This window comes from Fulmarus glacialis, unplaced genomic scaffold (assembly GCF_000690835.1).
Source record: "Fulmarus glacialis isolate BGI_N327 unplaced genomic scaffold, ASM69083v1 scaffold31156, whole genome shotgun sequence".
NCBI classification, from domain to species: domain Eukaryota; kingdom Metazoa; phylum Chordata; class Aves; order Procellariiformes; family Procellariidae; genus Fulmarus; species Fulmarus glacialis.
Window position 1 is genome coordinate 8202 of NW_009220533.1, and position 14886 is coordinate 23087.

Below are 14886 nucleotides of genomic sequence, written 5' to 3' on the forward strand. Positions count from 1 at the left end.
CTCAGCAGTGGAGGTACCTTTGCATTGCTCCCTGTTGGAGAATGACCTATTAATACCAGTCCCCTCAGAGCTGCCAAAGCAGTTATGTAGTGCCAGTCCCAACAAAATCACTTTGCAGAAGCAATTAGATCTTTCATGGGATCCTGCTCTTCTACAAACCGTGGACAAACTGGAAAATGTTGTTAAATCTTCATACCCACAGTGTAAGAAGTGGCTCGCAAGGTGCTCTTGTTGCTGATCAGGGATCCCAAAGACCACACTGGGCAGTGTTAGAGTAAACCCAGATCTACAGTTTTGCCTGCAGAGGTAGTTGGCATAGTGTTGGGGTATTTCAGAAGGGATGTGGTGGGGGCAGGATGAAATGCACATCTGGAAAGTTTCCTTCTGTGGTTTGCTCCTAGCCCTGAATTTGGAGAAGGGGTCTTCTCTGTGAGTGAGTTGTATCAACATGTTTGTAGAGCTGCTGCCGATGGTGAAGGGGGCACCATGTCAGGAAGGATCGCTCAGCCTCTAAGTCCCTTCCATGAATTGGTATCGCAGGAACTTACAAAAGAGCCTCTGTCCCCAAACCTGTATCGTGGCTGTTCTATACGGAGAACGCGCTTGTTAAAACAAACTCCTTAGTCCTGAGTAGGTTTCTCAGACATTTCTAACTGGAAACCTGTGCTCTCAAAATCTATCAATAAACTACAAATAATAACAATCTCTGCCAGCTTCAAGGCCTATTTTATACCATCTGGGGTAAAACTGGTGCTTATAGGAATGGGGAGAAGTCTGAGATTTCTTATCAAAGGTTATCTGCTAGTTGAACAGCTGGAGTTAGAAGGGTTTTCGGGTAGAGCTGCTTGTGAGAAATAAGGCATTAGAAATTAATCCTCTTTCCTTCACAGCTTGAAGGCTGCTGTTTGAGTTCTCATTTACCTCCTTTGTTTTCTTTGCCTTTTAGAAATAAACCAGAGGCAGTAGAAGTAACATTTGCAGGTAAGCTCCACAACTCTCCTGACTTCTCTGAAAAAAGGGCTGGCTTGAACAACCTGCCCACAGTTACGCCTGTCATGCCCAAAATCACCAGCACCACTGCAGGGGGAGGAGAGCCACGCAGGGGCAGACGGTGTGGGCACCCTGCAGTGTCCCCAGAGCTGGGGCTTTGTCAGCTACCCCACTATTTTCTCTGTCCGTCCGTCTTCCCTGGGACTTTCCCCACAGCAGTGAGTTCAGTGGTGGCAGCGCTTCATTTGGTTCGTGTGTGCTACATAGCTCTCTTACCTTGCCTGTTCTCCAGTCCTGCCCTTGATGTTACTTGTTATTAGGTCTTTAGCACCATCTGGTTTGGGTTGTTAGAAAGCTGGCTCGGGTTGACAGGCAAGATGAATTCATCGCCTGAAGTTTGCTCTCCAGGATGAGAAGTGCCAAGGAAGTTCAAGTGTTCATTCAGCAACTGGGGTTTTTTTTGCTTCTGTTATCAAGAATCTGTGTAAGCTGCAGAGCTCCATGGGGTAGTAGAGCTTGCTAGGTAGCTGCAGGGTTGCCTTTCCCTGCCTCCTGCCCTCCCTGCCCGTTCAGCAGTGAAGTGGAAGCTGTCTCAGCAGGCAGCGGCTGAGCTGCCTTTGCTGGCAGAGATGTTTTCTCCTCCAGGCTGCAGCTCTGGCCCGATGGGCATGTCAGTCACTTTCTGTGCTAGCTATCCAGAAGGCTGCTGTCTCTGCAGGTTTGCATCCTTGTGCGTTGAGCACAAGCAGATTTGCCAGGGATGCTAAATGACACTGGACTAAAGCTTTCTGTGATGGGCAGGTGTCAAAACTGTTTCAGCCCTTTGAATGATAACAGGTCTCCCTACAATCCTTAATTATGGGTTTCTCTCTTGGTGTATGTGTGAGGGCTGGAGCAGGGGGAACAGTGTCACTTTATGTAGTTCCTAGAACATGTAAGGAAAACTTTCCTCAGGAATAGGAACTGGTTCCTGTTCCCTCACATTTCTCTCACTTGCTTCATAGACTTTGATGGAGTCCTTTACCATATTTCAAACCCTAATGGAGACAAGACAAAAGTGATGGTCAGTATTTCTCTGAAATTCTACAAGGAACTCCAGGAACACGGTGCTGATGAGGTGAGTGAGCATCTCTGGGCCTTGAACCTGCAAATGCTGTCTTAGCATGAGCAATGTCCTTGCAACATCTAATCCTTAGAGAAACATCTGTGCTCCCATCTCACGCTAATCAAAGGAGGAGCCCTGTGCCAACCGGGAGTCCCACTTTGCTGCAAGACAAGGGCAAAGTGTATTTACACTCTCTCACGAATAAGAGGTCAGCTTATATGGCCCTACAGCCTGAAAGGCAAAAGGCACCGCTAATTTTGAAAGTCCAAATGAGTGTGAGGCCTGACCATATAGAAATAGTTTCCCTGACCAATGTGCTGAGCCCGTGAGTGAAGGAAGGCTCCAAGACAAATCTGGAGTCCCATGGTGTTGCTCTTCTGACTCTAACCACACTTGAGAGCGAGTGATGGGCTCCTGCTGTGTGTGCAGACCTTGATCTGCAAACTGGTTCCCTTTTCGCTGCTGCTGTGTGAAGTCGCAGGTTCAGTTCCTGTTGAATGGGCCGGGGCTGCGGAGGGCCATTTATGGTAGAAAGAAGGAGCCTCTCTGAGCTGTGGTTGGGTGGCGAGGCAGGAAGTGTGACTCAGTTCCCGAGTCAGTTTTCAAATCTCCTCATGTTAGCAAATGGGGTTCACCCAAGGCTCTTCAGCAGGCTTTTGACTCTGGGTGTCTGTCCTTGGAGGAAGACAAGGAAACTGCTCCATGAGCTTATTGAGAAACTGGCGAGGAACAGGGGATTTGAACCCAAAGTGAATTCCTGCAAGTTGCTACAAGACCTACCAATATCAGAATAAATATGACCAAGTGTCCTGCTTTCCTGGTTCCTATATGCAGAGCTTTCTAGGAGCAGCATTGCCCGCTACGGAACAGGGTGGCAGGAGCTGCCCCACTGAAGGTACTGCTGCTGGCAAACAAGAGAGTCAAGCAGCCCAAATGGTGGAGCCCTCCCAGCATGTTTGGCAAGGATCAGCACGGTGCCTGATCCCAAAAGAACCACTGTGGTGGGCGAGTGGCTGACACCACGGTGCACCAGCAGCCACTGCGGTGATGGCTGGAGAGCGGTGTTCCTCTCTGACCCCGGCTGTTGTGCCAGGCCCATTGCTCCACAGGCTGTGCTGAGAGTGCAGGCAGCCGACAGGCAACTTCCCAAGCTTTGAGAGGAAGATGGGATCTCTGCAGGACTGCCTTGGGAGTGCTGACTAAATAGAAACTACATTTTTAAATCGCCATTTAGCAAACTTGCTTTCTGTGCTTCCCTGGAGATGATGGAGCTTGTTTCTGCTCCATCTTTGGTGAAACCCCACTGTGAGGAGCACAAAGTGGTGTTCCTGCTAAGACAGAGCATCTCCCTGGGCTGCTGCGGGCAGGCAGGCTCTCTGCTGAGAGGAGGTTTTGGCATGCAGAGAGCCCATGCATCCTCTCTGCGTGGTAGTGGGTGTCATCCCAGGAGGGCCAGTTCTGCCACAGTATTGTTGTGTTCTTCTCTGTGAAATACCTCCTGTTCCCGGCCCCCTCATTGACACAGAGCTATGGCTCAGTTGAAAATTGCCATTGATGTAAAATTCAGCAGTGATTATGTTTGAAAGGTTTTTGCTGTGCTGTAGGCGGCTCTGCTTCTGGGAGGCATCCAAGCTGCCTGGCAGTCTCCTCTCTGTCCCCATCTGTCCCGTGCAATAGTCTGAGCCAGGACGAGCGACTGCCCCGCCGCACTGCGCCTGACCCCTGCTCTGAACTTGCCTTCCCACAAGGAGAGGGACAGGGCACCCTTTGCAGTGCCTTTGTATGCTTTGCATCTGCCTTCAAATGGGAGGGAGGGTTGTAGCCCTCAGATCTGTTGTGTCGAGCTCTGCTGAAAGTTATCCTTTGAAGATACAAGGCATACCTTCAAAGAAAGGGGTTTTCCTCTCCGCACAAGTTCAAGACTAGCAAGACCTTTAAAAAGTTCCAGTTTTGAGTCCTGTCCTGCAGCACGTGCCCTGTCAGTGGGGTTCAGGGAGCTCTGCCTACAGTAAGAGCAGCCAATAATACTAGAAGCCGATGACTTAATATTTGTCCAAGTTAAGTTAGACTGGGGGAGGCAGATGCTGAATTTTATGTTTCTAAATGGAAACTGAACATGGCCTGGGCTGCGCGGGAGGAAACAACTCTGATAGCTTGTGCTGTCAACGTTTAATTTCTTTCTTAGGTATTGAAGAAAGTCTATGGAAACTACTTGGTAAATCCTGAATCAGGTAACCCTGCTATAACATTTAATCTGTGTGTCTGTGTGAATGCAATTCCAAAATGACTTGAGTCGCCTCAGAAATGCTCAAATGAAGGCTGCACTTCAAGAGTTTGATATCTGGATCTCTCTGTAAAATGAATGGCAATTTAAAAGGTGGCTCAGGTATGTCACGGCTGAAGTAGCTTACAGCACAAGCTGTAATTCTTGATGCAGCTCTCCTCCGGGAAGCCTCTGTTCCTCACGGTTGGGGTCTTTGTTCTTCTCAGAGACGCTTCATGAGACACAGGAAAACCATGGTTACCTGTGACAGCATCTCTTCCTACTCACTGCAAAAACTTGGGAGCAGCTCAGCCAGCACGTGTGTCTGGGAGCTCAGGAAGGAGCCCCAGGAGCGTTGCCATGGCCACGTGCCGAGTTCAGGCATGGCTTCTGGCGATGCTTGGAGTGGGAAGCACTCACTTCTGGGGCTTCTGGGAGGGCTTAAAGCAAAGGTGGGACTGTAGATGTCTCTTCCCAGGAAATGTCTCTGGCTGCATTAAGGCCGTGCATAGATTATTAAGGTTAGTGGCTGTCCCTCCCCAGGTTACAATGTCTCTTTGCTCTACGACCTGGAGAACCTTCCCGCAGACAAGGATGCTATTGTGCACCAAGCCGGCATGTTGAAGCGCAACTGCTTTGCTTCGGTCTTTGAGAAGTATTTCAAATTCCAGGAAGAGGGCAAAGAAGGAGAGAAAAGAGCTGTCATCCACTACAGGGACGATGAGACAATGTAAGTGTTCAAACCAAGCAGCACAGGAGTCAGACAGCTGTCAGTACACTCTCCACTTCTCACAGCTGTAGGTTGTGGTGGAAAGTCGGGAAATCCTACTGCTCCGTGTTTTGGCAGGGTAATAAGGGCCTATCCTAGGCTGTCAGAAGTATCCGCAGAGGGTAATGCTCATCCCTCGGGCTGCAGGGACGTTACACAAGTGTCTCTGTTAGTGGCAGCGCTTGTGGCTGCATGCAGGAGAGGAACTGGCTGCTCCTAACAGAAATGTTTTGCTCCCTGTAAATACTGTCTTGAGGGAGGGGAAATTTTCAGCATCCAGGCCTCTGAATGGTTGTTGCATCTACTTGACCTTCTCACGCAGTTGCTTCCTCATCCAGTTGTACTTCTTAGCTTCTGTTCACAGCTGGGTTCTCCTCTCTCACCCACCTGCAGGTATGTTGAGGCGAAAAAGGACCGCGTCACGGTTGTGTTCAGCACGGTATTTAAGGATGACGATGACGTGGTGATCGGAAAGGTGTTTATGCAGGTATGGAAACTGAATTATGGGGAAAGGGTCTGGTCCTCAATTCAGATGCCTTCTTGCTTGAAGCAGCATTGCTGAACAAGCATACGTTAGGCTGAAGTGATCTCACAGGCAGTTTAATGCACGTAAATGCTTTGCAGAGCTCCAGGCTGCATTGGGATGGAAGAACCGTGTTAATAGGCATAGGCGGTGTATTTTCTAATCCAGGCTCTTGCATTGGCATCTTTATTATCGATGGTCTTGCTCGTATGGACAATCAAACATATTATGTATTACAGATGAGAAACACCACGGTGAATACTTCAGTGTCCACCTTGAGGCCCTGTAGTGCAGCTAGCTGTGGTGTAGGGATCGCCAGCCAGCCGAGGAGCTGAGCATGGTGGGGAGGCCGTAGAGGGAGAAGGGGTGAGGCGATGTTGTGCTGTGCCTGGGATGGTGCTGAGAATTCTTCACCTCGAAGTTTGTTCCTTGCTAATGTTCAAATGCTGCAGAGAGACTCAGCAGCTCAGTGTGGCTGCTCTCACATGCTGCAATGGGCTGTCAAATTTGAACTTTTCAGAGCTAAGAATTTGCTTAGTTTGTGAGCTTGAATCAATTGTCATAATGCCAAGTACTTCTGGACTCAGCTACCCTTTGCAACTGCCATTTAGCTGGGAAGCATTCAGAGGCCCGTAGTAAACATTTTGCATGTCTGTTAGCGACTGTGTGCAGCCTATGGAGATTGAGATATTTGCTTACAGCTGGCGAAGCCTCAGTGCATGCTGGTACATGTGTTCATCCGTGTCGCTGGCCCACCTAGCTCACCTTGTGTCTTCTAAAGCACCTGGGGAGCCTCCTGCACGGGCACAGCCATGGAGCAGGGCCCTGCATGGTGTTCAGGGCTAGAGGAGCTTTAGCCCATCCGTTCAGGGGTGCCAGGCCATGCTGCTGACAGGCTCGTAGAAAGCAACTTACTGGCCCAGTTTGCTGGATACCAGTTTACCTGTGTTGGGGGTCACTAGAACAGGGATGGGAGTATTATCTTGCAGCTCTGCTCTCTGTGTTCTTTAGATATGGGCAGGGCATCTGCTCTGGCTTTGAGCTTTTCCCCACCAACATATCCCACAGCCTGGAATTCAGCTTTTAAAACAGGGAGGGAGGCGTGAAGTGAACAAAACAGGGTTTGTGAGGCTCCCAGGGAGATGGCAGAGCTTCAAGGCAGCGGCTGTCCCAGAGTCTCCGTGTCCCAAGTTCCTGGTTTTTACAACCCTCCTCCTGCCCAGCCACAAGAATTTCCACTCTGAGTCACGCTGGCTTCTTCCCTCCAGCTATTGCTCTTGCATAACGCAGCCCAGGCATGGTGGCTGCTCATCTGGGCTCTCATGGAGAAAATCTGACCATTAACTAATCAGTGAAGCCATTTGAACCATTTCACCCTCTGGCATAAGCAGGCGGAAGTGCAAGCTAAGCATTTCATTAAGGAAATCCCAGTGAACTACACAGTTCTCTAAAAGGGGCGAGGATGCTCCTGCCCTTCCCAGCGTGAGCTGTCCTTAGAAGGGAGGAGAGGCCAAGGATGGCTGATGATGTGTAGGTTGGGCTGGGGGTCAGTGAGGCAGAGGGGAGGCTGCCCTGCCTTGGGGCAGGAGAATGGTGTCTAGACTTTCCCAGCCCCGCGGAGGGACAGTCCTGTAATTCCTGAAATGTGGAGCCAGTTCATTTCACGTGACGTGGGGGTCATGCTGCTCTCAGAGAGGTTCCCTGGCAGAAGGGATCTCCCTGCCTGGAGGTGTTGTTTCAAGGTGTAGAAAAGTGTTAGGAGGAGCAGGCTTTGCACACAAGATTCAAACCCCATAGATGCCTCTTAATGCCTAGGCAAAGACTCCTGGTGGGAGATGCTTTCTCAAACCGCAGAGCCTCTACACTAGGCGTGATGGAGACCTCACAGCCCTTTCTGAGAATTTCCTTTCCTCTGGGGTGATGGGCGCTGCCTGCTTTTGCTGAAAGCATTGGTGGTATTGACTTTCTGGCAGGAGCTGTGCTGTCCCATGTGCTCAGACTGAGGTGTCTCTTCCACAAAACACCCATGGCAGCAAGTGTGACTCTGAAAGCACACCCCAGAGGGGCTGCTCTAGGGCCACGTGTAAACCCGGGACAGCCATGCATTTTGGTCTGGTTTTGCTGGGAAAAAGGATTGTTTTCCAGCGGTTTGGCCTGATGGACTCGGCTCATTCAGGGAAAGCTGGGAAACCTCCTGCTCAGTTGCCCTGTGGAAATGGGGAAACCCCATTTGCCTTCCCAGTGTGTTGCTGGAGTGTCACAGTGGGACTCACTTTCACTTTGTCTTGTTCAGGAGTTCAAGGAGGGTCGTCGGGCCAGTCACACAGCCCCACAGGTGCTCTTCAGCCACAGGGAGCCGCCCTTGGAGCTGAAAGACACAGACGCAGCCGTTGGCGACAATATCGGCTACATCACCTTTGGTAAGCAGGCAGCTCTGAGGCCTGGGGACACTCGGGGAGGAGAGAGGTTCCTGCTGCTGCATGAAAAACAAAAAGGAATTCGTCTTCCCTGAGTGTTCAAGTGGGTCACTGGGGGCTGAAGGGATTCTGGAGTTGCATTCTGCGTTGTCTGCCCCCTTCGGTGTGTCCCTTTGCTGTATCAGGTCACCTCAGCTCTGCTGTGGGCAAGAAGGCATGGAAGTGGACAGTGAGCCATTTAGTGTCTGCCTACAAAATAAGTTTAGCATTTGGGAGCGAGGGAAGGGTGGCTTTGCTGTGGTGTTGTGGAAACTGAAGGTTTCTTGTGGGAGGTTTCACATCAGTGTATTTGTAGCTTGTCCAGCTGCAGGCACCATGCAGTGCTTGATCAGCAGAGGCAATCAGAGAGCAGTAGCAGGGCAGCGAGTTCTGCTTCTCCACCTCTGCCTCTTTGCTCTGCCAAACACTTCCATCTCTGATGAGCCACTTTCCCCTGCCTGCAAAGGTGCTGGTCTGCAGAGTCATCGCTTCCTCCTGGACAGCAATGCTGAGGGCTGAGCTGAGGAGTCCAAACCCTGCCCTGTTCAAAGGGAAAGGTCTCTTCCAGAGAAATTGGGGGTCATGGCTGGATGTGCCATTAGGGTCTCTCGGGCCGGCATTCAGCAGGGAAAGGTGAAGTCAGCACTGCCCTCCTCCCATGCTGGGAATGATGCCTTGAGGTTAGGGCAGCTCGTCAGCTATGGGAGGGCTGTCTAATGGCAGGTCTGGGACGGTGAGCAAGACTTCATTCTTGTTGAGACGCAATTTCCCTGTTATCTGATCTGACAGTCCCAAGTGAGATCATCATTCAGACAAAAAGGTCTTTCAGCCCTTGGATTTGGGATGCTTAGCACAGCACCAGCCTGTGGAAGGAGCGAGCCACGAGGCCCCTGCAGTAACCAAGTCTGGCTCTGTCATGGGGCCGGCAAACTGCCATGCAGGGATCCACAACCGATTTCAAGATCCAAGGGCAGACTGGATCTTGAAATCAGGCCCTTGTCTGCCTCCCAGCTCTCTCTTCCGTTTGGTTCTCCCAAGCGCTGAAGTAGCATCATGCAGTTCCCTGCAGTGCCATCATCTCTGGGCACTTGGCTTTGCCTGCGTCCTCCAGAGTGCACAGCTGTGCCCAGGCTGCTGTGGGAGACGTGGAAAAGTGCTGCTAAGCCCTGTGTTTAAAATCACAAGTGCTGCTTAATCTTGGTATGTGTCACAGTAAAGCGCTCTTTGTAGAGAGCAAAGTAGGCATTCGGAGCAGCACACCCTGAAGCCTCCAGCCCTGGAGGAACCTGAAGCCCTTTGGTAGCCTCGGGAGGCACTAACGGTTTGTGTCGCCCTCTTCTTCCAGTGCTGTTCCCCCGTCACACCAACGCTGCTGCCAGAGACAACACCATAAACCTGATCCACACATTCCGGGACTACCTGCACTATCACATCAAGTGCTCGAAGGTACTGAGGGGACGGGGCTGGGGGATACAGGGTAGCTTCGGCCGTCTAATCTGGGTGCTGCAGGGGAGGAGCATAGGGCAGGGGTGCCTCTTGAGAACTCGCTAGGATCTGGCATTGCCCTCCCCTGTCACGCAGGGGTGGCAAGTAATGCATCATCACCTTCTCCCTGCTCTTTGGTGCAGGTAATGCCTGTTTGCCTCCCATCCTAGCAGCGAAGTAGGATTTTTTCCCTTTTGTATCTGGTTTCCTTTCTTTCTGGAAACAGAAATGAGGGCAATTGTTCAGAGAGACCTGGCTTTGACCAGAGCTCCTGCAGCAATTTTCACTGTTGCCTCCTGAACTCCCCTCATAGCACCATGGCTGTGCAGAGCTAGGTGCTTTACCAACAAGGAGCAGAAAGACAGCTCCTCACCCGTGTCCTGAAATCTCAGCTATGAAGGCAGGATCCTGACATGTCCCCATTTTGTCCTAATGAAACACAGGCCTATATTCACACGCGTATGAGGGCGAAAACATCGGATTTCCTCAAGGTTCTGAACCGTGCCCGTCCAGACGCAGAGAAGAAAGAAATGAAAACAATCACGTGAGTAGCAAAGTGGGGCCCGGCTCTCTGGGCTTATCAGCCAGCCACGTGCTCGCTCCTTCTTAGCTTGACATACTGCGGTCCAGGGAGGTCCAGGGTGCTGTGGGGGTCACCAGACAAGGGCCCGATGTGCTGGGACCCCATCTGAGAGAGAAAGGGGGTGTTTCACAGTGAGGTGCTTGCCTGGGTACCTTGAGGTGAAAGACTGGATCAGGGTGTGTTGGCCTCTCAGGACCCCTGTGCTCCCTCCACCGCACTCGCTTACTGCCTCACATGTCCTTTGTAGGAGCTGCATCTGTGGCAAACCCTGTGCCGGCACATCCTTTGCAAAAGGCGGCTCGTACACGGCTCTGCGAGCCCTGGTGTCTCCATTGTCCCCCCCGAGCCCGTAGTGACATTCATGGGGCTTTTCCCCTGTTGTATTAAAGCTGGCTGATAGGCTCTGGGGCCAGCTCCAGCTCACAGGGGAGAGTGGCCAGGTCCTTCCTGGAGGTTTGTGGGTGCTGGAGCAGGTTCCTGCTGCCTGGTGCATCTGCAGCTCCTCGAGCCCCAGGCTGCCCTTGGCCAGCAGATGGCTGGGGCCAGGAGCACTCCTGGGCCACCGCGCTGGCTGGCTGGCTCCTTCTTGTGAATAAAGCAGCCCAGAGCGAAGTGGACGGAGGAGAGCAGTTGCGTGAACATGTTTCCCTGAGGTCCTTTACCCTCTGCTGATCCCAGAACCCCTTGGTGTGCTTTCTCTGTGCGTCCTGGCATGTCCCCTTTATGTTCTGCTCCAGGGCAGCAGGGTTGTCCCCTCTGCAAAAGCCAATCCCTCCCCACAGCCCCGTGACCTGGTTCTGCAGCCACAAACGCCTGCGAGCTCTGAACCAGCGGTGCCTGCCTGGCTTTGAGAGCTCGGTGCAAGCATGTGCCCCCACCAAAAGCCCCTTAGGCACCCCAGAACAGCGCCGGGTGCTGTGCTGACCATTCTCTGCGTCCTTTCAGGGGGAAGACGTTCGCAACCCGTTAATGCCAGGGTCACTGAGGCTGCCGTGGAGGGCGAAGGTTGGGGCACTTGCTACCCGATAATCGTAGCTTTTAATGTTGCACCTCTGTGGGCTCATAAGGAATTCAAGCAATCGGGGTCTGTTTGTACGACAGTTTGGGGAGTAATCTGCAGAAACGAGCTGTGCTTGCGAGGACTCGATCGTTCCAAGAAACAAAACCTTAATTCCAGTTTGATTGACTTAATTTCTTTTCTTTTTTAATTTTTTTTTTTTCTTTTCAAGCTGTTTTGCTTTGCAATATGTTACCGGAAATAAGTTGCAGTATTTCTTATGAGAATAATGCAATATTAACTTGTTTTCTTCTGAGTATTTGAGTTCAAAACTCCTGTATCTGAAGAAATACTGCTGGGGTTCATTAATAAAGATCTTTCTATCTTAAGGGGCTGTGGACCTTTGGCTTGTCAATGCATGTAGCCTTGCCCTGGAAGGGGTGTTTGGAGTCACAGGCGCAAGGGGGATAATTACTGTATCTTGAAGCAAATTACTTCTGGTGATCTCTGTCTTGGGGGCTGAAGTGGGGGTCTAGGAGTGAGTAGCCTGTTGTGTTAGGGAGCTCCTGGGCTGCACAGAGCAGGAGTCTCCTACCCTCAGCTAGCAATCTGTACCCTTCCCTCCTACCTGACCCCCTCATTCCCCCTAACTGGGAGAGCTAGGATGGGGGTCTCTGCCCCAACCCAGCCCAACATAAAACCGTCTGCCATTGATCCTCAGGCCATGGTTGGATGCCGGGGAGATCCTTGAGGGAGGGAGGGAGCACAGCTCCCCGGATCCTCTTCTCCCCCAACAAGCAGAATGGATGGCATCCAGTTAAGTGAAATAATTTATATAATTAAAAGACATTTTCATACAAAACCCCAGGCTTGACCCCCAGATGGTGAGGGCAAAGTGGGGCAGGCTGGAAAATTACAAAGCACACACTGGAGAAGGGTGGTGAAACCCATCTCCCTCATCCCTCTGTACACGAGCCACCTGGCAGAGCCAGGACACCATCCCTCAGCACAGTTCCTAGCGATCGGGGCGCTGGACACAGAACACTTTGGCTTGGTGGTCACCAGAGGTCGTCACCACAATGGAGGCGTCCCTGGGGGGAGACAGGGCTCAGAGATGGGGCTGGGGGCTTTGGGTGTCAGTCACCAACACCCCTGGCCCAGCTCTGATCTGCCCCACTCCCCCTTGAGACCCTCAAGTCTCAGCATGGACCTGGGTCTGTCCCCCTCCTTGGGACCAGACCGCAGGGGCACCCAAAGGAGAGACAGCTCCTGATTTGAGTTCCTGAGGCTGGAGGCCCCTGCCACCCCTGGTCCCTCCACCTGTCAGGGAAGAGGTCTAGGGGTTCCCCGCTCACTTGTTGACAGCAAAGTCGAGGATTTCAGCCGAGTGCCCCCGGTACTCGCTGATCATCTTCCCCGAGCGGGCGTCCCAGAGCCGCACGGCCCCATCCAGGCTGCAGGTGTACACCACGGCCGAGCTCTCCTCCCACAGCAACTGCACGATCCCTGACTGGGGCAGAGGGAGGCCGCAGGGTGAGCAGTGGGGACCCCCAGCAAGTCTCAGCTCCCCCCACATGCCTCCCCCCCCAGCATTGTCTGCCATCCCCACCGACAGAAGAGCCAGCCCCCAGGGCCAAGCTATGGGGCACATCCTCTGTGCAGGGACTGCGGCTGCCTTTGGGGAAGCCCAAGGGGCTGAGGGAGAAGCACAGACTGGGAACTGGCCTCAGGAAAGCCTCTGGGCTCCAAGGGAGGTCTCGCATGGGCCCAAAGGCCCCCCCCGGCCTAGGAAGAGGTGGTAGGGTAGTACCTCATGTTGGCACTTATGCCTCAAGCTCTGTGTGGACAGGTCATAGATAGCCAGTGTGCCGTCCAGGTAGCCCACAGCGGCCAGTGGCATCCTGCAGAGGGGAGAACAGGCATTACGTGGGCCTGGGGGAAGCAGGGATGGAAGCGTGTGAAGGATCAAGGTTGAAAGCAAACCCTATGCTGAGGGCTACAGCGTATCGAGAAGATGAGGGACAACCCGATGGCTGGAGCCATAAAACACCCTGATCAGGAAACCCAATGGGACGACAAGGGACAGCAAGAGACAGCAACCAGCCCAAGGTTCACAACGGAGAAGACAATGTCCTGGTAGGAAAGATCCCCAGCAGCCGTGTCTGGAGGGTATCCTGGCCAAACAGTGGTCCATCAGGCTAACCCACAAACCCAACAGGTCGGGGGAGGACTGAGCAGCTGGTGTGCCTTGTCCTCTGTGTCACACCCAAGTGACCCAGGATCTCCACAGCCAGCTGGGGAGGATGGAGGTGAGAGAAACACAGCAGAACAAGCATGAGGGATGGAAGTGGATCTGTTTGGAACAACCCCTGTAAGATCTAGCACTGAAGAGGTGCTGTACCCACACTCACACGTTACAGAAGCCCAGCGACTCCACCGAGTTGGACTCTGCCTCCTCGCCCTCGCTGGTGGGGGCCTTGGGGGCCATGCTCTCCATCTTGAATACGCACACCACCTGGGTGGAGGGAGGCTGACTAGTCCCCAAGGGGAGAGGAAGGGGACCCCCAGTTGCACAGAGATCCCCTTCCTTACCCGGGATCGAGTCTACACTCCCTGGAAACCAAGGCCCGACCCCAAAACCTCAGCTCCTCGGAGCAAACAAGGGGGGAACTTCCTTCTATGAGCCCAGCGGGACCACCCAGCTACAGGTCCCACCAGTAGCTGGTAGGAAGCAGCTGTGTTGGCCAAGGGCGCCTCCTGCTGGCTGCCGGTAAGGGCGCCCTCGGCCTGGCTCCCGGTGGCCACCACTGGCTGCTCGGGGCCAGCAGAGCCCTGAACCACCCAGAGACACCTGCCTGGCCCAGGACAGGGGCTTGGGAGGCCGGTCCCCCAGGGCTCCTGGCTCTGCCCTCACCCACACGGACCCACCTTGCCCGTGGCGGAGTTGACCAGCTTGGCGTGACAGTCCACAGAGCCCGTCATGATCAAACTGCCGTCCTGGTTACTGGCCACACCTCGGGGCCAGCAGAGCCCTGAACCACCCAGAGACACCTGCCTGGCCCAGGACAGGGGCTTGGGAGGCCGGTCCCCCAGGGCTCCTGGCTCTGCCCTCACCCACACGGACCCACCTTGCCCGTGGCGGAGTTGACCAGCTTGGCGTGACAGTCCACAGAGCCCGTCATGATCAAACTGCCGTCCTGGTTACTGGCCACACACGTCAAGGGATCCTGGTGGCCGTCCTGGCCTGGAGGGCGAGCAGGAGAGGCATGATCTCCACCTGTCCTCCCCATGGAGACCTGGTGGGCCTCGAAACCCACCCTCCACCTTGCCCGGCTCTGCCAGCACCCCAATGGGAAGGAGCAGCCACCTGTGAGGACAGGGAAACCCAGCGCCAGGCTCCCTCTGGCAGCCCCTGGCCTTGGAGGGTGCCACCTCTCCACCCGGGCAGAGGTCAGAGCCCACTGGAAGGGGCCATTCCCCAATTAGGGAGGACCCCAGGTGATTAACCTCTTCCCTACCTTTCAGGACATGCAGCGAGGTTCCCTGCTTCAGGTCCCAGATGCGCATGGTCCCGTCCTCGTACCCCACCACCGCTCGCTTCCCTGGGTGAGGCAGAGCCAGCGGATAGAGCCAGAGCTCCCCTCGTCCCTCCACCTCCTGCTCAGCACAGACTGGCAGAAGCAGGAGGGGCGATAGGGGCCGGAAGATCTGTGGC

The 14886-nt window shown here is 53.5% G+C and overlaps 2 protein-coding genes across 2 annotated transcripts in view; one reads left to right on the forward strand and one right to left on the reverse strand.

The window, feature by feature from the left end:
• Positions 1-946: 946 nt before the first annotated feature.
• Positions 947-11560, forward strand: ARPC2 (actin related protein 2/3 complex, subunit 2, 34kDa; the record flags this gene model as incomplete). The annotated part of the gene is made up of 9 exons (XM_009580799.1): positions 947-981; positions 1995-2107; positions 4281-4326; positions 4902-5088; positions 5521-5614; positions 7944-8070; positions 9452-9552; positions 10035-10135; positions 11120-11560. Coding segments are annotated over 9 exons (829 nt in total), but the record flags the coding sequence as incomplete, so codon positions are not given.
• A 426-nt stretch (positions 11561-11986) lies between these two features.
• The window catches only part of AAMP (angio-associated, migratory cell protein), a gene marked incomplete at its 5' end in the record, with an annotated part of 3610 nt that continues 710 nt past the window's right edge, over positions 11987-14886 (reverse strand). Inside the window, 6 exons of the mRNA XM_009580801.1 lie at positions 11987-12262; positions 12527-12681; positions 12982-13072; positions 13583-13686; positions 14300-14415; positions 14690-14773. Coding sequence (XP_009579096.1) covers positions 12187-12262; positions 12527-12681; positions 12982-13072; positions 13583-13686; positions 14300-14415; positions 14690-14773 — 626 coding nt within the window. The remainder of the gene's footprint in view (positions 12263-12526; positions 12682-12981; positions 13073-13582; positions 13687-14299; positions 14416-14689; positions 14774-14886) is intronic.